General features: G+C 42.3%; 1 protein-coding gene and 1 long non-coding RNA gene across 11 annotated transcripts in view; one reads left to right on the forward strand and one right to left on the reverse strand.

Moving 5' to 3' along the window:
• Positions 1-5,408, forward strand: part of LOC122225235 — a 29,209-nt gene extending 23,801 nt beyond the window's left edge. For both annotated transcript variants that reach the window (XR_006205164.1, XR_006205165.1), the window contains exon 3: positions 5,065-5,408. This is a non-coding gene — a long non-coding RNA (uncharacterized LOC122225235). The remainder of the gene's footprint in view (positions 1-5,064) is intronic.
• Positions 1-23,032, reverse strand: part of EFCAB6 (EF-hand calcium binding domain 6) — a 244,357-nt gene that overhangs the window by 144,515 nt on the left and 76,810 nt on the right. For 8 of the 9 annotated variants that reach the window (XM_042948058.1, XM_042948060.1, XM_042948059.1 and 5 more), the window contains 2 exons: positions 17,218-17,342; positions 11,775-11,923 (listed from right to left, as the gene is read on the reverse strand). In XM_042948058.1, coding sequence (XP_042803992.1) covers positions 11,775-11,923; positions 17,218-17,342 — 274 coding nt within the window. The remainder of the gene's footprint in view (positions 1-11,774; positions 11,924-17,217; positions 17,343-23,032) is intronic. The other variant, XM_042948064.1, reaches the window with a different exon arrangement.

The following is a 23,032-nucleotide window of genomic DNA, read 5'->3' on the forward strand; positions in this document are numbered from 1 at the left end:
AGAAACTCTGGAGGAGGGAGGGAAGCTGATGGACCAAGCAAAGTACGTGAGATACAGGCTCGAACTGTCTTGTGGACGAAAGGAGATCATAGCCAGGGCCTTGCCAAGTCCCAATCCACACTGCTGCTGCCAGTGTCCTGGACAAATGCCCCCACCCACCTCCCTGCTCACCAGCCAGAAGTACTCACTCTCCCCTCTGTTCCCACAACAATCAGTTCATCTCACCAACTCGGTGTGAGTTGTGTGCGTGCACACACCCTGCCAAGGTACGGGCACGTGCTAACATTAGCTGTAACCTGCCCCTTTCCCTCTTCAAAGACAAGGCCATGCAAGTAACTGAAGGCGGTGTTAGCTCAGGGACAACCGCTGTACTTTGCCAGAAAACAAAGTCACTTGCATATTTTAACTTTATTAGTAGTCACTAACACATAACTCGCAACACATTCCACACTGCACAGCCTATCGCCCCATTCCAGTGTGCCATCATACCGAAAATCAGAACCACGGGTCCAGGAGAGGGGAATGGGGGCCTGAGATGGACAGGCCTGACTGGCAGTGGAGCACAGAGGTGGCCCATGCACAGTGCCACTATGACCACCTAGGGCGGCATCATTCTGCAAACAAGGCAAGTGTAGGAAATCCCACATATTCCCCTCACGGATATTCATGACGTTAAGTGAAACACACTCACAGCTAGGAGATGTCCTATCGTTGGGAGCTGGGACACTTTCTTCTGGAGCTACACCTGAGGAGTGCTTACCACAGGAAGTCATGGCATCATTCGGGTGTTTCAGGGCACAAGGATTTCTGGCACTAGCTTACTGAACACAAGGTCCTTGGGAAAGACTAGGGTGCTGCCTGATATATACAGAATGCACAGAAAATCCCAGGTCTGATGGGCAGAAGCCTGAATTGAGTCATGAAAGTGGGAACTCATGACCTCTTCCCCAGGTCACGGACCAAAACCAATTCACGGATACAGAGCCCCTTAACTAAGGGGCCATCTGGATACCTTTGAGGAGCAACCCTGCAATACAGCCATACACATATACTGAGAATTTTCCTTTAAACCTTGCCCAGAAGGCCCAGAGAATCTTCCTTCAAATCGTGCCCGGAAGATCCTTCAGCCAATTACCACAATGACTACGCATTAAGGGAAAGAAAATACCTAGACCACTCAGGGTTATTACATAGTGGCTCTGAACTAATGATAATCCATGGAGAACCAAAGTGCCAGCATGGTCTGCTGGGTCAGACTGGAGGCTATGGAGGATAGAGGAAGCCCAAGTCCATGTCCTAGTGGGTCCAGTAAGGTGACAGACCCCCCTGTGGTTACTTCTCTAGACTCAGAATAGATAACAGAAATAAATATTCTTGGTCACTGCGAATCCTCACATCTGTTCTTTGATCCATGAAATAAGGGGCTGTGATGGCAGGAAGGACCAAGTAGAAGATCCAACTCTTCAGCAGAGAGTTTAAAAAGTCTACAACTTCCCCGGGGTGCATCAAAGAGTAAAAGACAGGGCAAGGGGTTGATTTCTACCATATGCCATCCAAATCACTGTGTCCCAATGCAAGAACTACTTGGATATTTGAAAATGATTATGGATGATTGCAAATTTAATCAAGTGATGATGCCAATCACACATGCAAATCAACACAGCCCCTGGCAGCTGGTATGGAGCTATGGACATATCAAATGCTAATTTTTCAATTCCCTTTTCAACAGTTTTCCTTTACATGGCAGGGAGATCACTATACCTTCAACCCTATCTCAGGACTACGTCAACTCACCTGCTTCCTGCCATAATATAATGTGAAGGAACTCTGAGCAAGGCTTGCCCAGAAGGTCCTATAGATATTTACCAAGTCTCTGTATTGTTCTGATGTGCAATAGATGCCACACTGGTCCACTGCATGATGATATCTTATTAACTGCACCTACTAAAAAGGAAATAACAAATATCCCAGAGGCCTCAGAAAGGGGGAGAAGATAAACCTCAAGAAACTTTAAGGGTCTGCCATTCTGGTAACATTTTTAGGGATCCAGATGTCTGAGGCATGTTGGAATAGTCCCTCTAAAGTGAAAGACCATTTATAGCAGCACTCTCAACAATAGCCAAATTATGTAAAGAGCCTAGATGTCCATCAACTGACGAATGGATAAAAAAATTGTGGTTTATATACACAAGGGAATACTACGTGGCAATGAGAAAGAATGAAACATGGCCTTTTGTAGCAACGTGGATGGAACTGGAGAGTGTTATGCTAAGTGAAATAAGTCAGGCAGAGAAAGACAGATACCAAATGTTTTCACTCTTATGTGGATCCTGAGAAACTTAGAAGACCACGGGGTAGGGGAAGAAAAAAAAAAAGAGGTTAGAGTGGGAGAGAGCCAAAGCATAAGAGACTCTTAAAAACTGAGAACAAACTGAGGGTTGATGGGGGGGGGGGGGGGGGGAGTGGGTGATGGGTATTGAGGAGGGCACCTGTTGGGATGAGCACTAGGTGTTGTATGGAAACCAATTTGACAATACATTTCATATTAAAAAAATTAAAAAAAAATAAATAAATAAAGTGAGAGACCAGTTGATAAGTCTCTTACCACCCATCACACAAAAAAGACTCATATGCTTGAAGGGTGTCTCTGGATTTCGGAGACAATTTTGTCCTGCTATTCTGATCTGTTCTGCTGTTCTTGGGCAAGCCAGCAGTTCTGAGTGGGGCGTCGAGTAAGAAAAAGCGATCGCAGAAGGCCCAGGCTGTAGTATAAATTGTTGACTCATCAAAGAAGAGCAGCACAGCTTGTAAAGGTATTTATGGCCCACGTAAGTGCCCCACTGGGCGGCACCCACATGGATTCTTAGGAGGAAAGTTGACCTGTTCCTGCAGGTGACAGTCAGTCGCTTTGCCCAGGCAACAGGTGCTTGTTCATGGACTTCCATCCAAATGTGCTCGTGGAGACAGGAATAGGGGCTGTGCCTTGGTCTGAAAATATGGACTTCTCATCATAAAGCTGAGTTGGCGACTGCCCAGCTAAGTACTCAGCCTGCCAACAACAGCAGAGGCCAGCGCTGAACCCTCCTATGGTCCCTTTCTCCAGGTGGGCTTTCCAGTCACCTGGCAAAGATTACATTGGGCCCCTTCATCGTGGAGGGAGCAGCGATTTGTCTCCATACATCTCCTAGATACAAATTTGCCTTCCCTGCCTGAAATGCTTTTTCCATTACCATCATCCACGGACCTCCAGAATGTTTTATCCATCGCCGTGATGTCCCATGCATCAGAGTAACTAAGGGACTCATTTGATGGTGGTGACGGGATGGCAGTAACCTCAGCTCCACAGAATACACTTGTCTTGTCACATAACCCATCGCCAGAACAGACTTGATACAACAGTTGGTACCTTGCTGGTGATTCAACTACAGAGTCAGCTGAGAGGAAATCCCTAGGGGTTAGGGTGCTTTTTCTATAGACCACATTCCGTGCAGTAAGCCAGCTGAGGCAGCCCAATAAAGAGATGGCCACCAAGGACTGAGATCCTGTGAAATGAAGGTTGGGGACCCCAGCAGGTGAGCAGCGCTGTCCAGCAAAGATGTTGGCAGAGAAAGTAGGGGGGACAGAGAATGGATGATGGAAGGAGGACACTATAATTATCAACTCAGATCTCATGACCAGTTACAGTAATGTGAGTTTAGAGACTCTTTTATATGTTGTTCGTGTCTTCCCATTTCCCTCACTTCCTTATGTGAGGGACTAACTAACACTAACAGTAGCTAACATTTTAGATTTCAGGTAGGAAGCGGGACTTTGAGTAGCTCCTGCTTTGGAGATACAAGGTTTTCATCCCTACAGAGGACAAGGTGTGTTTTGTTTTGTTTTGCTTTTTTATCCCTGAAAGTCTGCTGAGGCTCAGAACGGTAGTTGGCACTGGATGTTCTTCCTCTGACCATCCCCACCCTTCTCAGCTCCCTTGCCCTAAAACCTCCCTTGTGTTGCCCCCTGGAGTCACACCCTCCTCTCCTCCAGTCCTGGCAACCACTGATCTCTCTTCTGTTCCTATTGTTTTGCCTTTTCCAGAATGGCCCACAGGCGGAAGAGATCCTAGACGTGTGGGTTAAAGAGGCTGGGGCGATAACTGAAAATATACCACTGGGTATTGTTTCACTTGACCTTAGCCAAAAGGCCGAGAAGCGATACTGGGTGTTGCTTCTACATTTAATGTGATTTGGGCTAAATGGCTTATTGTGTCTGCTTCTATGGCTTCCGTCAGGCCAGTAATGTTACCAGAGTGAATGGGAAAATTCTCACCAGGAGATGTTTCTGAGCGAGAACCTGCTCGCGTGTTGGATGGAGGAAGCATCTGGTGAATAGGAAAGTTATAGCAAGTCAGCGTGTTTATTCCACCCTCTCGGCTCTCCCTCAAACCTCACTCTTCATATTTAAACACCTTTTACCAGCTGTGTCTTATATAAAAGCCTAGGTGACATTGAAAACACAGCATGTTAGCAATAAAGGTCAAGTGAGCTGTTCAATTAAAGCCTACCATTACGTTAAAAAAAAAAAAAAATATATATATATATATATACACACACACACATATATACATATATATGTATATGTATATATGTATATATATACACACATATATATGTATATATACGTATATATACACATACATATATATGTATATATATGTATATATACGTATAAGGAAAACAGCTTTTTAAAAATCTCTAAAATATTATTTGGATCAAGATTTTATGTCTTATTACCAAGATGTTAGAGGTTTTAATTTAGGCCCTAGATCTTGAGTATTTTTTTAAAAAAACAACAAACTCAAAAAGATGACTTTTTCCCCCTATACTATCCATTCTTGAATTGGATAGTAAGAATAATTTTTCGAACTATTTTAGTATGAGGGTTTAGATCTTATTTTACTTCCTGCCTTATTCTTTACTGTGTTGTTTGCCTTTTTTGTTTAAAAGGACATATTTTAAAATTTTATTCAGCCAATTAAAATGCACTGAAATGGACTTTTTCCTTTGGTGTATATACTTTTAGGAGTTTTAACATGTACGGATTCACACAACCACCGCCGCACCCAGGATGCAGAAAGGCCCCACCACCCCAAAACCTCCCTCGCGCTGCCCTTCTGGAGTCAGGCCTCCCCCGCCTTGAGTCCTGGAAACCACTGACCCCTTCTCCGATCCTCTCGTCCCGCCTTTTCCACAATGTCACCTAGACAGGATCCTAGAGTAGCAACCTTCGAGACCAGTTCCCTTCGAATGCCTCTGAGATTCACCCACTCCCTCCTATTGCTGAGAAATACGCCAGCGTATAGATGAACCGGACTGCCTACCCCATCACCTGCTCAGGGACATGTGGGCTGGTTCCAGTTTGGGGCAATGAGGAATAGAGCTGCTGTGAACACTTGTGTACCAATTTTTTTTGGTAAACTTTTCACTCGTTTTTTAGATACGAAAGCCATACAGAATTGGCCCAACACAATCATGGACTCGTCGTGGTAAGTAAACAATGTCACTCACTGCAGGTCCCCAGTCCCACCTCTAAAGCCGGTTTTGTGAGGGCCAATGCTTTCATGGTAGAATCCTGCAGATTCTCTCTTTCTAGGAGGTGACATAATGATGAAATTCAAGAAATAACTGTGACAGTGCAGGGAACCCAATGTCCTTTCTAAAGGTAAAACAGAAAATAAAAGGGCAGTTGGATGGGTCCGTGTAGACAGAGCACTGTATAGAAACGTCCACATACAAGAGAAAGCTAGACTGATAGAACACACTAGAAGGACACATTAAACCAAATTGTGGAGAGAATCGAATGCCTGACAAAGCAGACATTAGAAACAATGGGGAAAGAATTATTTCACAAGTGGTGGTGGTAAAATAGATTATCTATTTGGGAAAAAAAATTTAATTTGGATACCCACCTTATGTCAAGATGGATTAAAGTATTTTGTTTTCAAAGAATAAAAAAAAAAAAAAGCAAGCAGAGTAGAAAGCGTTTTTCTCAAGGCTGAGTAAGAATGATGAATTTATAGATTAAGCAACAGAAGACATCCCCAAAGAAGATTAATGTATTTGATTATATTAAAATGTAAACTTCTAAACAATGAGGTATCACGTAAATGAAAGGGAAGCGGCAAGCTGGGAAAAATATCCACCAGAAAATATTCTGCTTATGACAGAAAAGGTTCTCTCTTAATAATTAATTAATTATAAAAAATTGTTAAACAAAAAGGTGATAAAACTGACTTAAAAAACCATCAGTGGGGGCATTAACCAATCAGGACATGAGGAGCATTCACGTCAGGGGAGATACAATCAGCACACAGGCTCATGGAAATGTCCAAGCTCAATATCGCTCCAAGAAATATAAATTAAAACGATAATGAGGCACCATTTTATACCTCTTAAGCTATCAATATTTTAAAACAATGTTAATATTCAATGCTGGAAAGAGTAGGAAACTAGAAAATCCACACGATGTTGACAATATAAATCATGACTATCGTTTCAGAGAGCAATTTGGCAATCCTTATAAAAATGCACCAAAGTATTCACACTCTAGCCTTGAATCTGACTCAAAGCCTGTCCTCGACCCCCTCAGCAATGATCACGACCCCAGTCCCCTCCCAGGCCCTTGCCTTCCCTCTACCTCACCTCTCGCTCCCTCTTGCCAACTCCTGCCAGGCCCCAGAACATCGTCCATGGGTTAGCCCTTCCCAGGGCTCTCCTCCTGACGTCTCAGGTCTTTGTTGAAACTTCACCTTTGCAGAGAGGCCTTTCCAGAGCCCTCCCAGAGGGTCCAAGGGTCTCCCCATCACTCTCAGCACAGCCCTGTCACCCTGCGCCCTTCCTTTCACTACTGGTATGTCTCCGCATGCTGTCTCACCCGCCAGCAAGTAACATTCTTTGAGGGCAGGGGTCATATCCTCCTCTCCATTGGGCCCCTAGTGAGCACAGTGCCGGGTTACACAGTACAGGCTCCAGAACGATCTGTGGGCTGGCTGAGCAAATGAACAAACAAACATATGCAAAACTAAAAAGAGACTAAAGACTCAAATGCAGTGAAATGGTTAAAAACATGTTGGTATATAAAATTAAAGAGCCCTAACAAGGGATCGTGACCCCATCAAACCAGTCCCTGTGACGTGCTGTTTGATTCCTCTGGATGGAATGTCTTTCTCCGGCCACCCGTGTGGGAAACTCCTCTTAACCTCTCAAAGCTCCCATTCAGTTCTGTTGACTCTCTGGAGACTTTTCTAACTTCCCAGCCAGCATGAACACATTAAGGTAAGATTTCTGGCAACACAGTGGATCTCTCCCCAAGCCTCCTGGTCTCATCACAGAAATGTATCAACAGACACATCAAAAATTTCAACGACTACTGGAATAAATACATCAACAAGATGATTTTAAAACATACGGCGGAAGTTGAGAACAAGAAGGGGAGATGCACAGGTGCTAGAGGCGTGGAGGGAACAGACTCTGGTGTGGTGGGAATGTGAGTTGTGGCCACGAGAGCCCAGGGAGCGCATCAGACCCGGACAGAGCAGGCTGTGCTACAGGAAGCCCTGGGATCTCATGCTGGCACTGAGAGGCTGGGGTCTAGTGCTCATTTGGGCGTAGGAGACCTGGACTGTGCAAGACCGGGAGGAGATCTGGCGTGGCAGAGAGTTAGTGAACCAAAATCGATTCTAGGAGAAGAGTCAGAATGGCGCCCAGACAGATAAAGACACGAGAAGTGCCGAAGAGTCTAGGAGACGAGGAAAAAATAGAAGGAGGAGGTTCAACAAATATTTAATGAGACTTCCAGAAGAAAAGACCGGTGAGAAAGGGGCAGAGGCAATCGTCAAAGAACAACAGCCGCGAATGTTCTAGAATTCATGAAAAATACTCATCCTCACCATGAGACAGCATGTGGCTGGGAAGGTTAAATAAACAGACATCGCTAGCAAGACAACATCATGGGGAAACCGTAAAGCAACAAAAATAGAAAATCTTGAAGGCAACCAGAAAAAGGAAAAAACAGATCACTTAGAAAGTACTGGTAATTAGACAGCAGACTCTCAACAACAACACTAGAGGCCAGAGGACCGGGAAGAATGTCTCTGAAGTGCTACAAGAAAATAGCTCTCAGACAAGGATTGTATTCCCTGCAAAATCTTCATTAAAGAGTAAGTAGAAAATAGACATTTTTGAAAACAAGACTGAACCCACCACTCACAGCACCTCACTTAAAGGACTACTACAGGATATACTTCAGGAAATTGAATTCTGAAGGAGGGGTGAGATTTAAGAAGCAGGGATGAGCACACAGACTGGAAAACATGGGAAAGCCTAAACAAACATGGATGGTATAAAAAAATACAATAATAATGTCTAATTTGGGTGTTGTCAGAACAAGGCTGCACGAAAACACTAGCCGTTGGTAACATGTAAGTTGAAGCTGCTCGTTATATTCAGGACGGTAGAAATATTGTGAACTTTGGGCTTTATAAGTTGAGAACACATGTTACAAATTTAAGGGTCACCTCCTCTGTAAGGGTAGGAATAAAATATTTAATTCTCAAGACGGCAGAGGGGAAAACAAGTGTGAGAAGGAAAACTTGGACGGAGACAAACACGATGGAGGAGAGAAAGAGAAAAACACAGGGCCGAGAAATCAGAGACAGTAAACAATACAGTGGGAGAGGGAAAAAATCCAACCATGCCCGTCACAATAAATGGAAACAGACTACACTTGACCACTAAAGAGGCCAAGGGGTTCATTTTGGAATTTTTAAGATTCAGATATGCTATTTTACAAGAAACACACCTAAAGCACAAAGAGTGACAACAAGAGTGAGACAAGATATATTGGACAAATACTAATCCAAAGAAAACTGTTATGGATATTTTAGTACCAGATAAGATAGACCATGAAAGCCAGAGGGATAGAAAGATACCTACATAATTATAAAGGGAACAGTTGATCAGGAAGACAGGACAAACCTTTACTGGCAGATATGTGCACCAGAAGACAAACCTAACTTATAACTCAAAATATCAGTACTAGGGGGCGCCTGCGTAGCTCAGTCAGTTGAGCGTCAGACTTGGGATCAGATCAGGATCTCACCGTCCGTGGGTTCGAGCCCCGCGTCGGGCTCTGTGCTGACAGCTCGGAGCCTGGAGCCTGCTTGGGATTCTGCGTCTCCCTCTCTCTCTGCTCCTCCCCCGCTCGCGCTCTCTGTCTCTCGAAAATGAAGAAACGTTAAAACGATATTCAAAATATCGTACTTGGGTATTCGCTTGCTGTTGTTCCCTTGTGCCCAGTTCTACTGGGAATTCGGGGTGAATGTGACAGGGGGCACGACTCAGAAATCCCTGGGTCCCTGGTCAGAACAGGTTGTCACAACAGTGCAAACCTGGCTGCCCTTAGCATCCTGACAAGTACTCTGAGCGTCCACGGTGGTCTTCATAGCTGCCATTCCTCTGCTGAACCCCGTGGCTGTGCGACTACTTGGTATTTATTTCCATATTCCTAGCACCTCCCACGATATCTGGCAGAGAAAGGGACTCAATAGGCATCCATTCAAATGATAAGTTGGGAGACTATGAACCCAACGGGATGAGTGTCTACGACTGGCATTCCACTGAAAAAGCACAATGTAAAACTGTAGAGGTACTTTCATTGCAAACACGTAAAAATGATATACGTATGTGGATACAGGTGAAGGGAATGTGGAAACATGAACACGGTAAATTTGTTACAGAAGGTGTATTGTGACTTCCTGCTCCTCGGTTTCATTATTGCTATTAAATTATGACTTGTGTAATTTTGAAAACGAAATACAAAGAAATGACTATATGGCTTTTAGTTATTCAGCAGAGCAATTCCTAAAAATTGTCACCATGTACAGGCAGAAAAACAGCTGTTTTCTGAGCCATGGGAATACTCACTCCTAGGGCCAAACCTTGCTTTTTACTCTAGAAGCCAGAGTGGCAATACACAGGGCTCACCTCTGAGAAGGAAAGAGGAGGCTGCGGAGAATGGGTCTAGCTGGCCTCACTTAATAGTATTTCTCCCTTCTCCTCCTCTCTTGCCTCTCCTTTCCAGAGAACCCGAGGTGTCCGCCAATTATCCCGATCCTTAGAGAAATGGCTGATGCCAGGTTGAGGGCAAGAGCTGTCCCCGAAGAGCCAGGAGCATTTTGCCATGTCGGAAAGGAAGAGACCTACTGGGGACGATCAGGGTCGCACCAACAGGTCTCGGGAGCCAACTGAGGAGGTCCCGCTGGCCAAGATGGAACGACTGAGTATCAGTGAGAACAATGATGAACTGCAACACATCAAATATGTTTCCATTCATGAGTCTGTGGTAACTTAGGAAAAACCACTCACTGCTCGCTTACAGAGTATGCTAAGGAACCAATTCACTATTTTGGAAGGTGGTAAGTGAAAGGGAAGGACCAAGGACATTGTGCCTTTCTTAGACCAGCTGTGTCTCACTGTCGCCAAGTAGGTGAAGAGGGAAAGCTTTCATTACAGAAGCGCTCCAACCAATAAAAGAAGAAAGGATAGATGTGAAAATATCACCACCTTATAATCCCCAGTGAATTCGTGGAGAGAAGTACTTTCAACCATGGCTGCTAACCCCACGAAGAGAGAGACAACCAGTCCACATTCGCTGCCACTGCCTATGAAGTATTGTTGCCAGAACAACTGAACAGATATCTGTGTATCTATCCATTTAGGGGCAGGAGAGGGTGGGAGAGGGAGACAGGAGAACATGTTAATGTCACTGTAGATGTCGGTTGTCAGATGTCAGTTGCAAGAAACTCCACGTAATAAACAATCCAGACTTCTATAAATGCGTCATAAGGGAACAAATTAACAAATGGAGAGAGACCCTACAGACCAAAAAAAAAGAATTGTGGCAAATCAATCTACTGTAATGTATAGACCTCATTTGGATCCTGACTCAAACTGTAAATCAATCTATTGTAATGTATAGACCTCATTTGGATCCTGACTCAAACTGTAAAAGAAAATCTGCGACAATCTGTTAGATTTGAACCCTGGCTGGATATGTATTACTATTATTGATAATTCTATTAGGTGTGAAACCAGTATTTCCACCATGTTCTTAAAAAGACTTCTTGGGGCGCCTGGGTGGCTCAGTCAGTTAAGCATCTGGCTTCGGCTCAGGTCATGATCTCACGGTTCACAAGTTTGAGCCCCAAGTCGGGCTCTGTGCTAACAGCTCAGAGCCTGGAGCCTGCTTTGGATTCTGTCTCTCTCCCTCTCTCTCTCTCTCACCTGCTTTGGATTTTCTCTCTCTCTCTCTCTCTCTCTCTCTCTCTCGCCTGCTTTGGATTCTGTCTTTCTCTCTCTCTCTCTGTCCCTTCCCCTGCTTGTACTCTCTCTCTCTCAAAAATAAAACATTAAAATTTAAAAAAAAAACTTCTTATCTTTTAGAAAGACATAGTGAGATCTTTTCAATGAAATATGATGTCTGGTATTTGTTTCAAAAATATCCAGGGTTAAGGAAAAATGGGCAAGAAGATAAATGATTGACCATGAGTTGAATGCTGAAGCTGAGTACCTTAGTGGATTCATTATATTATTCTCTTTACTTTTGCATGTGTTTGAAATTTTCACTAAAAAAAAAGTAGAAGACATTAATAAAAAATAAATGAGGCTGTGCCGTATTCTCCTGGCTGACGTTTGGGGGGAAAAAAAGTGTCAAGGAAACAATGGGACTCTTACCTCTTCATTAACTGGATAAAAATCCTCCTTGGTAATCGGTACACAAAGGTGTCGAAGACAATCTTTAGGTAATTCAAAGACACACAGCCACTTTTGGAGGGGTCCCCTGCACTCAGGGCTTTTTCAACCTTTCCATAGGACTTGGAAAGCTGCAGGGAATAAAAATTCGAGCATTGCATTCACAGAAACCCACTTCAAGCGCTATTCAACCAGCTTATTTTTACCAAAACCTCGTCACATTTTTCCCCTCCAAAAACTGATCAAAAAGGTTATGGTGGCATGTACTGAACTTCAAATGTTTAATTGATGAGCTCGCTACAGAACACTATCCCCAGTCACCGCTACTCAACTGACAGGGTAGACAAGTTTCTCCGGGAAAAACAGCACATATAATAGCTCCACCTCAAATTTCAGAGCTAAAAATATTCGCTGGATGTGCCAGTTTGATACATCTTTCTTAATATACTTGCAAGCCATTCCTACTGTGAGCCCACGCTACGTGTCTCTTGATTAAATCAGGTCAATCAAACAAAAAAGGCGGCAACATTGTATTAAGAACAGAAGTAGCTTTCAGAGTAAAGAAACTCATTAATATAAAGGCTGCATAAACAGAGTACACGTTGTGCATGTCTTTAATTCTTCTTCTTTTTTTAAATGGGGAATCACAAAGAATCAGGGTCAATGAGTTTTGCTTTACGGAACTTGTAAAATTCAGTAGAGCCGGTTAACCGCTGATTTTTATAGGACTCGTAAAAATACTATGAAGATGGGTTTTATTTCCAAAGGTTTTTCCTGCTGTTTATTATTGAGTAATAACAATATTCTCCAATATTTCCAACCCTCTTCACTTTGTCTGAATTCGGTCTTTCCTGACTTCAATGAGAAACAAAATAACCATCAACTTGGGGTATAAGGTGACTTTCTTAGAAAAACAAACAAACAAACATAAAACCTGCTGGAACATGGAAATACACGTACAAGAATCTGTACCCACTATAGGAATAAGAAGCAGATTTATTGACATTCCCATAGCTTGCACAGGAACGTCAGAAATCTAACGGGAAAATCTTTAAAAATATTTAGAGAATCTCAGGGCCTAGACCTCTTCGAAAGTTGCACAGAACCAACCCAAAATGTGCCTGCATCTGCCCCTCTCTCTCTTGGGGAGGTGGGTTGACAGAGAGAAGCCAGAGCCAGATGTGGGGTATAGTCTCAGTGTATTTACTGGATTAATGAAATCCACTTTTAACATCTTGATGACATTGGTCTCCAATGAGATTTTTTTCAGGAGAGTGTTTCTGACACCATCAAGAGCTTTTAGGAAAAAAGCGGGGTAGGAAACAGAAATAGTGTGTTGGTGACAGGATACCAAGGAATTTTCAATGGTTACTCTTTATAAAAGGAAAAAAAAAACAAGCAATTCAGCAAAGTAAAAAGAATGACATAAAGATACTTGGAAGTCTCTCCATCCAATTTTTTTTACATAGTGTTCCAGAAACTCTCGTAACGATCATATAAACATACTACTTTATAAAATTGGGATCATGGCTATACATCCAGATTTGACAGATTTTTTTTTTCATTTAACAACATATCATGAAATGTTTTTCTGTAAGCACTAATACATATCTACATCATGCTTTTATTTTTTATGAAATTTTTAACGTTTATTTATTTTAAAGTTTATTTATTTATTTATTTATTTTGAGAGAAAGAGAGAGCAGAGGAGGGGCAGAGAGAGAGGGAGGCACAGAATCCGAAGCAGGCTCCAGGCTCCGAGCTGCCAGCACAGAGCCCGATGCAGGGCTCGAACTCAGGAACCATGAGATCATGACCTGAGCCGAAGTCGGACGCTTAACTGAGCCACCCAGGTGCCCCTCTACATCATGCTTTTAAATGATGCATGGCACACCATCACATTATTGATAGGCCAGTAAAAGGGACACCCATTTTGTTTGTACATTTAATTTCTACAAATGCTTCCCTGATCCCCAATCCAGATGAGGTCCCCCTTGTTATTCTCTGTTGTAACACCCTGTCCTTTTCTTTATTTATCGTGTTTGTGAATGTGTTTGTGTAACACCTCTCCCCCTGATGTAAGTTTGTACAATCTCCATGAGAGCTGGGTGTGTCTGTTTTGTTCACTCATAATTACCTAGAATAAAGCACAATTTGGCATGCTGGAGGCATTCAATAAACATTTGTTTTAAATGAATATATTTTCACCAAAACTGTTAATTTTTTTGATGTTTATTTTTGAGAGAGAGAGAGAAAGAGACAGAGTGCGAGTGGGGGAGGGCAGAGAGAGGGGGAGACACAGAATCGGAAGCAGGCTCCAGGCTCTGAGCCGTCAGCACCGTGCGCACACGGGGCTCAAACTCACAAACTGCGAGATCACGACCTGAGCCGAAGTCGCACGCTTAACTGACTCAGCCACCCAGGCGCCCCTTTACCAAAAATGTTCTAAAGAAGGGTTGCAAAATGTCAAAAGCTTTGACACATCAGTAGGAAGGCACATAAAGATTAAAATGATAGCTCGGACGTCATTCTAGCCACATCAGAATGTAAAAAGGTTAAAGTCTAACAACATTAAGCGTTGGTGAGTAGGCAGAGCGACAGGAATTCTTTCTCATATGCTTCCGGTGGGACTGTATGTTGGTATTTTGAAACGCAATTTGCAACTGTAGGGAGCCTTGGTGGCTCAGTCAGTTAAGCATCTGACTCTGACTTCGGCTCAGGTCGTGAGCTCACAGTTCCTGAGTACGAGCCCCGCAACCGGTGAGCGTGAGTCCCACTTTGGGTGAGCTCCACTTCTCTCGCTCCCTCTCTCTCTCTCTCTCTGCCCTTCACTTGTGCCTCCCCCCTCTCTCTCAAAAAATAAAAAAAAAAAAGGAATATAGAGTGGACTGATGATACACACGTATAACTCCAGAAAGTGATACAAAAACTCATTCCACTGTGGAGGGAAATTGAACAGTCAGAGCACATAGATAAAACAATAACAGTTCGATACTGCCAGTTAAAGCTGAGGTGCACGTCCCTTACAACCGAGCAGGTAATTCCACTCCTAGGTGTAAGCTATTCCTAGACAGATGTCTGTGCACACACCCCAAAACATACGTATGTAACCACTCACAGCGGTATCATTGGGATTCTCTCTCTCCCTCTCTCTCTCTTTCCTCTCCCCTCCCCCGCCCACACACACACTCTGTCTCTGTTAAAATAAATAACTAAACTTAATAAAACAAGAACAGAAGACAACGGAACAATGCTTACAACATCTTGAGGAAAAGAAAGCAAGATGGAAGAATTACACCCAGCCAAGTGTTTCTGGTAGAAAAGTAAGAGGCAGACGGTCTCAAATATGAAAAAAACAAAGGGAATAAAGCCCCCATGAGCCTTTCTTAAGGAAATTACTTGGCTATGAAATCCAGCCAGCCAAAAAGTAAATCAAAATAATGAACTCAGAAAGGGATTAACTACGGTAAACGCTGGAGAATAGTCATGTGTCTTAAACCCACGTAAACACACAACGAAGGCCAAACAACCAGGGAAATTATAGGGCCGGAATAGAATGTAAATATCATGGTAAACCCTGGCTAAGAACAAAATAGAAACAACGAAACTTGTGAGGCGGGAAGGAACACCGGGAAGCGAGAGCCCGCCCGTACTGCCTGCGATCGAAAGATCCTTCAAAAACGCCGTTATTTTCTGCAACTCTTAATGGCTTTCTTAATTCTCTTCTTGTCTCAAAGTCCCTTTTGGGACCTGATATTATCTTGTGGTAAAGAAATATTTATCCAAAGTACAGAAATATCTTCAGCTTCGCTTGAAGACAGCACTGTCAGCAAGGACTTGGATTTAAACTTGGCCCAGGCCTTACTGGCAGGGGAACTCTAGACCCGTCATTAAAGCTCTCCGTGCCTCAGTTTCCTCAAGTTGAAGCCGGGATGATAACAGGGCCTGGCTCACGGAGCTGCTGTGAAGACTGAGGAGGACCCTGCCTCGCACCCAGCGGGCCCCACAAAAGGGTTAATTACGAGGGTGGAGAGGGTGGTGATGTCTCCTTTGCTTCTGGTAAATTCAAAGACATTTACGTTAAATACATCTTATTTGTAAAAGGAGCATGATTCTCTTCTTATAAAATTATTTCTATCTATGTATCCACCCACCCACCGAGGCAGTCATCCTTCTATATATATGAATAAAGACGGGCCGAGAATTATGTTCACCAAATGTTGCCTTTGATTATTTCTGGGTGGTGGATTTTGAATAATTTATACTTTCTTCTTTGTACTTTTCAGAATTGCTTACTTTTTTTGTAACACTAATGTATTTTGTAATGGTTCTGTTTTTATGAAAACAATAAATTTATTAACCACAATAAGAGAAAACAAAGCTCTACTAATTTACCAACACAATATTACAGACTCACTTCTCCAACACCTTGATCAACACTGGCTTCTGTTAATTTTTTCCTCATTGACATTTTTCTACTGAACACCTTACATTCGTTTTTAAAAGCTCGACGCACCTTAGTCTGGGTTTACATGGCACGTACTTTGTCAAGTTTATCATTTGCTTACACAAAGTTTTGCTGTACAAATCTTTTCATTTTAATGTAATCAGATGTAGCATCTTTTTCTTTATGGTTTCTGGGCTTTGCATCATGCTTGAAAGGTAGTCTCGATTTCAAGATTAAAAAGTTTTCAGCCACAGTACTTTTAAATTTAAATAGTTGATTCATACAGAGTTTTGGTGTGAAGAATGGCAGGTTACAAGCTTTTTTCCCCCCCGCATGGCTGGCTAGTGAATTTTTCCAATAATAATTACCCAATGAGCCACTCCGCATCCCTGCCACACTTTACTGGAATGCCTGATATCATATGCTGAATTCACAGACACAGACTGATCCATGACCCAGCTATTATCTTAAGTCAATTTGAATGTCAGATGGTTGTACCAGTGCCATACAGGCTTAGCATACCTTTATATTTTTATGTGATATATTGTTATGTGGCCCTCTATTACTCCTTTTCAAAAAAATATATATATATATGTATATCCATCCAGATATAGGGAGAGCAGACATTAATTTTGAATCTTCCAATCCAAGAACCAAAAAAGACCTCTTCATTTACTCAAGTGTTCCTTTATTTTGCTCAATAAAGATGCCTCACGTCCTCACAGGAGTCTGGAATCTTCTTCACCAGATTGAGTGCGTGAGCAGCACAAAGGAGATATGTCGGAACCAGCCTCTCAGCACCAGTACCGTTACCGACAGGCTGTCACGACAGGTTGGAGGAGGTCTCAGGGCCCCAGGAGGTGGAGGCAGGCTCCACACGATGCCTAGAAATAGCGTCCAGACCTGATGGTTTTCCATGGCTGTCAATCTCCTGTGCTCGCACTTTAGAGAACCTGGGTGTTAGGGAGACACTCTTACCTCCTGGCAGAAGGCCGTCTCAACTTCTTCCAGGGAGCAGTTTTTCCAGACCTCTTCGGATGAAATGGAGCTGTGAGGGCACTCCCTTTTGGAATTTTTGACAGATTGACTCTCCCAGGAGACCTCTGTTCAGACAAAAGAATTTTCGTTTATTGACGGTGTCAAAGATCCGTTTGAATATTCAGTGTTTCCTGTTCATCTTCACCTGCCTGGCAAAAATTTAAGACTTGAATGAACCACAAGCACGACGAACTATGTACTAAATGGTGTTGAAATGACTGGCGGAACATTTTAGAAAAAAAGTTAAATTAATCTACCTGCTCGCTTGTGCTGGGATAAACCTTAGGTAAACAGTACATCAAGTCGAAGAATCAAACCGTAAAAGCAGAAGAAAGTTAAGATGAATATTACATAGAACACGGTCTCTGGGCGGGAAGTCCTTTCCAAGACACACATTACAGCCCCAATCGCTTAAATAATGGATCTGCCTGACGACATCAATATTTTTCTTGGTTTGGTTAAAAACACACACTCCCAAATCACAATGAAAGAAACGTGAGTGAGAAAACCTATAGGTTAATTACCATGATGCGTGAGTAGCTCTTACAAATCACTAAAATAAATACTCAGTAGAACACAGACGAAGGTTGTAAACACGTAATTCACATAAAAAGAATGAAAAATTCCAACAAATGCACAAAAAAGTACTGAACTCATTGGTGACCCAAACTCTAATTAAAACAAGTTAACGATATGTTTCCACTTGTCAAATAGGCATGGATAAAAGAGAATGATAGAGAAAGAAATCAGTCCTGGCCTGTGTATAGAAAACTTGGTAACTGAATACTTTTAAATCTCCTTTTAGAATTTTACACGAATGGAATTATAGGACCGTCCAACAAATGTATGTGGGTAAGGATATTTTCTGCACTGTTTAAAGACTTACAAAACCGAAACAATTTAAATGCCCACTAATCGAGGATTGGTTTTATGAATCATGGTTCACCAAGCCTATAAAATACCACACAGACATTAAAAACAAAGGTGCCTGCCTAAGTTAATGAACATGGAAAATGTTCCTTCATATATATTGTATCATGATTGAAAGAAATATTATTAGCATAATTTAATTTTCATTTTAATACTTATGTTGTGTATTTGCCTGTCTATCCAGCCACCCATCCATCCATCCATCCATCCATCCGAAAGGAAATCTAAGAGGATAGTACACCAAAAAGAATACAGTGGGAGGATTCAGGGGGTAGGATTACGGGGATGGTTATTCGTATTCTCGTGTTTTCTGCCTTTTTTGCAGGAAACGTGTATTACTTTTATAATAAAAGAATAAAATAGATCTACAATATAGCCATTTTCTTTCTCAAAGTCGACTACAAAGAATCACAAATGGTTTCCCAGATTTATTTCCTAAACTGTCTGCAAATACGCTTCACTCAAATTAAGCACACTTACAACGACTCAGCTGTAGTTAACAAACTGCCAGTCTTCTGGAATCCCACTGCCTACCTCAAAAAAAAAAAAAAAAAGAAAGAAAAGAAAAGAAAACAAGGGAAAAAGAAAAAGAAAAGCAGCCTCCCCCATCTGGCTATGTAATGAAATACAAAGCCATTCTTCCAGAACATGGTCTGGAATTCTGTGGCATCAGTGAGCCAAGCACTTGAAACTGGGATCTCAGAACGCACACACTGCAAGAGCCTCGTCGAGAGACGGGGAAGCCGACCCACAGAACCAGGGTCTGACTCGGCTGGGCACACAGAGGTCTCCAGTCGGGCTTTCGGACATTGCGCCCTGGTGCGGGCTCCACTCTGGGACAGTTCCCAGGGACACAGGGCACATCAAGGGAAACCCATCCATGCTCTGTAAACAGGATGCCAGGTTCTGGAGGATGGGGGTGGTGGTGGGGGGGGGGTTGGGGTGTGAGGCCTGCCCTCGGGGAGTTCACAGTCCAGGGACCCGTGCAGCTATACTGCCACCATAAGCTGGCTACGAAGCTCAACCAAGCCACGTTCAAGGGCACCTCTCTCGTCACAGTTATGCCAGGCCTCACTCTTCAGCCGGGCATAACAATTCCCACCACCTGTTAATGTCCCCAGATTTCCTCTGAAGGGTTCTTGCTGATTTGAAATGGGGTAAAGAGGAAATCCAAAGCTTAAGGGGGGCATTTATGCATGTCATAGATGCAGCAGAAGGAAACCCACCCCCAAATGTCACTTCTTCAGGTGCCAGATAGATAGTACCCTTGATAAGCAAGATGATGATGGCTCGTTAAGAATACCAACATAGCAAAACCAGAAATATGCAAAATCAACAGGAAACATAGTTCTATACATTTAGAAAAGTCAAAGGTCACGATGCCTGCAAATATATGACATACTGCGTCCCTGATAAGAGGTAGCAACAGCATCAAACCCACCAGCAGCTCTTGGTAATAAGTCCTTATAGGACCCATTTCCCCCAAAAAGGAACCTACAGAAGCAGATTTGATTCTTATCATTTATAGTTCATAGATAAGAGAAAAAAGCAGGAGTTCATATGAGAAACAGGAACAGATATAAAGAAGTATGTGGAATGATGTGCTTACTTAAGAGAGTGAAATTTTAGGAAAAATGCACTAGGGGACACATTATTTTAAAATTACTGCTCTCTTGAGACTATTTCCCCCAAACCACCATGTAGAAAACAAACATTATTAAAACACTAGTAAAGATTTCACTCTAGAAAAATCAGACACAGTCTAGAATTTACTTATCCGTCCATGTGCTTCACGGCTGGAGTGCCAAGAAAAGCATTTCTGAGTGGAAGCTCCAAAGTAAGATTCATAAAAACCCTGAAAACAGTACGAAGGTGAGGAGGACTCACTTTGGATCCAACCACTGACTCTGCAAACTTCCAGTACTACCTACACAGACTTGTGCTTCTGGGTCCCCATTTGCACGAAGAAATGGACAGAAATGCCACAGAGTTTGCCCACAAGATGCTCAGTACACGTTAGCTACCTATTGGTTGACGAGAAACGTTTTAAATGATAGGAGACAAGAAAGGACTCGTATCAATCAGAGCTAGAAAAATTCTGAAATTCAATGATAGAGCCCCCAAGCAAATTCGAAATAAAATCATTCCAGAAATAAAGGCTGAGCTAAAAGGAACAGAAGAGCAAATAAACAAAAGTCACAGGAGGTGAAAAAGGGGAAAAAAAATGTATCAAGGAAGCAAAAAGGAAAGAAGGCAGGAAGGAACATGTGCAAGAAGGTGATAGTCTAAAACAGAAGCTAGGAAAAGAAATCCAAGATACCTGCAAAATGTGCCACTGGAAAGAAAACCTAACAGTGGAATGGTTCAGATGCTAAAAAATTACAATTCCAGAAGTCTTCCCGAAATAAAAGAGACTCCAACCTAGCAATTCAAATAGTACCTAAATACTTATAAAATCAGTCACAAGTGTCCAACATCATGACTTGTAGCAAAATTACTGGGTTTTAAATAAAAAGCGAAAAATGTGCTGGCTATCTGAACAAAAAGACCAAGGCACTAATGAGGGAAAGAAAGTCAGTCTGTCATTAAACTTTTCTTCGGCAAAACTTTACATCACTAGGCACTGGGTAAAGATATTTAAGATCATTAAGGAATGAAAATCTGAGCTAAGGGTTTCGTCAAATGATTTTTTATATAGGCCACATACAAACTGTAAGAAATCAGAGAATATCATTTCCATGGGCACTTCACAAGAAGTCTACTGGAGGACAAGCTTCAAATAACCAAAATGACTCGAGAGACAAGTAAGAGAGATAGAAGCAAGCAAGCAAGCAGGTGTGATAAAGACCTCGCTCCTAGTGCGGCAATCTTACGGAAGCTGGGTCAGTGAGACAGGAAGACCTACTTCTTTATGACTCACACAGAGACACGTTAGAAGATAAATCAAAACCTAGAAATGACCTTTGAACTGTTCCATTTAACGTCTCTCTGTTTGATTGCTACCCTGAGCAACCTGTCTGATGTCTTGGCTTTTCCCAAAACCAGTTAGGAAGGTTGGGATTCAAATTAGCCAAGCCATGGGCCAAATAAAATAAATTCCATTAGGAGCCAACCAGAAAGGATGTGCTGGTGCCCTAAGATTCAGACTTTGGTGCTGAGGATTTGGAACTGATAGGATGGCAATGTGAATGATGACCAGTTGGTGTCAGCGATTTGTCCCTTCCCACCACATACCAACAAACAGGCCTCCGCTGACAACCTCGGTGTAGAGCTTTAATATAATGCAGCCCATAGCCCCAAATTACGACAGCTGACCCTTGAACAACACGAGGATTCGGGGTGGCAACCCGAACACAGTCGGAAATCTGCATGTAACTTCTGACCCCCCAAAACTTAACTACAAATAGCCTGCTGTTGACTAGGTAACTTACTGATAACATGAACGATTGATTAACACATAGTCTGCATGTCGTATGTATTATATGCTGTATTCTCACAACAAAGTAAGAAAGAGAAAAGATGTCAAGAAAATCATAAGAGGAAATACATTTACAGCACTATGCTATAAAAGCTCTATGTACATATGGAGCCATGTAGTTCCAACCTGCATTGTTTGGGTCCAGTGTGTATCTTTAAGTTAGAACATCCACAAAAAAGAGTCTGTCTTCTAACTGAAGAACTTAAATTTCAATTATGAAAGTTATAGAGGAGACAGTGGCATGAATAAGATTTTAAGATGATCTCTACGACTGGGGTGTAGAAGACAGATCGGAACAGGCCCATGCTGCCGACGATGGCACCAGTTAAGAGGCAGCAATGAGAACTTGAGCTAACGCTACAGGAACAAGAATACACAGAACAGCCAGATATATATCTCATATCGAATCAGATAAAAATTGCCTTTCCTTGTGAGATGCATCGTTATTTTACGTACCCCTAACAAACAAAAATGTTGCCAATTATCGGTAACAAAATGCGAGAAAACCTGAGATTCCCATGCTGGAACTGAAATTGTATTCTAGAACTCACCTTCTTACAATACCTGGTGAAATAAGCAAAAGAAAAAAATAGTAAAAATTAGAAAAATCAATAAATTACCAGCATAGACTGACACAAGAAGAAACTCTTAACACGGGCAACCAGAAAGCTTTGCTTCCAGTTATGGTAGATTGGCTCACATTGAACCTATCTTCTCAGCAGATAACAAGTATAAACTCTGGCCAAAATATAAACAAAGAACTGTCTGAAGGCACTAGAGAGCAACTGACATAAACTGGAGTTGACACTTGGAAAAAGAGAGTAACTCTCGATGCATTTCTTATTATTTGGCTTTTTTCCAGCATCCTGCTGGCTTTAGGAATCAGAAGACAGAGTTCAGGACTACACAGTATCTGGAAAGTACGAAAGTGAGGAAAGACCGAAAAGAAGGGCTTGGGGGAGGATTTCCAAAGTCTGTGCATAACATCTGCCAAAATCTGGCTAATCCCTGAACAAGATATATAGAGCAGACAATAAGATGCCCAGCTAAGGCTAAAATAGCAGAACAAAGATTTCAAGTGTTAAAGCCCTCAGAGAGGACAAAGACTAGAGTCTGAGTGTAGGTAAACAAACTGGCTGCTAAAACAAATACTTATATTCTTCAGAGGAACATAACAGAATCTAAAGTCTCTACAATGCAAAATTTACTGTATCCAGGCTAAATTCCAAAGTTGCTAGACGTAGCAAAACAAAACAAGACAGAAAACTGTGATCCCTCATATTTAAGCAAAAAAAGTAATCCATAAAGAACCAGACTTGGAGATGACCTAACGGCTGGAAATAGCGG

Source organism: Panthera leo, chromosome B4, assembly GCF_018350215.1.
Source record: "Panthera leo isolate Ple1 chromosome B4, P.leo_Ple1_pat1.1, whole genome shotgun sequence".
Taxonomy (NCBI): Eukaryota; Metazoa; Chordata; class Mammalia; order Carnivora; family Felidae; genus Panthera; species Panthera leo.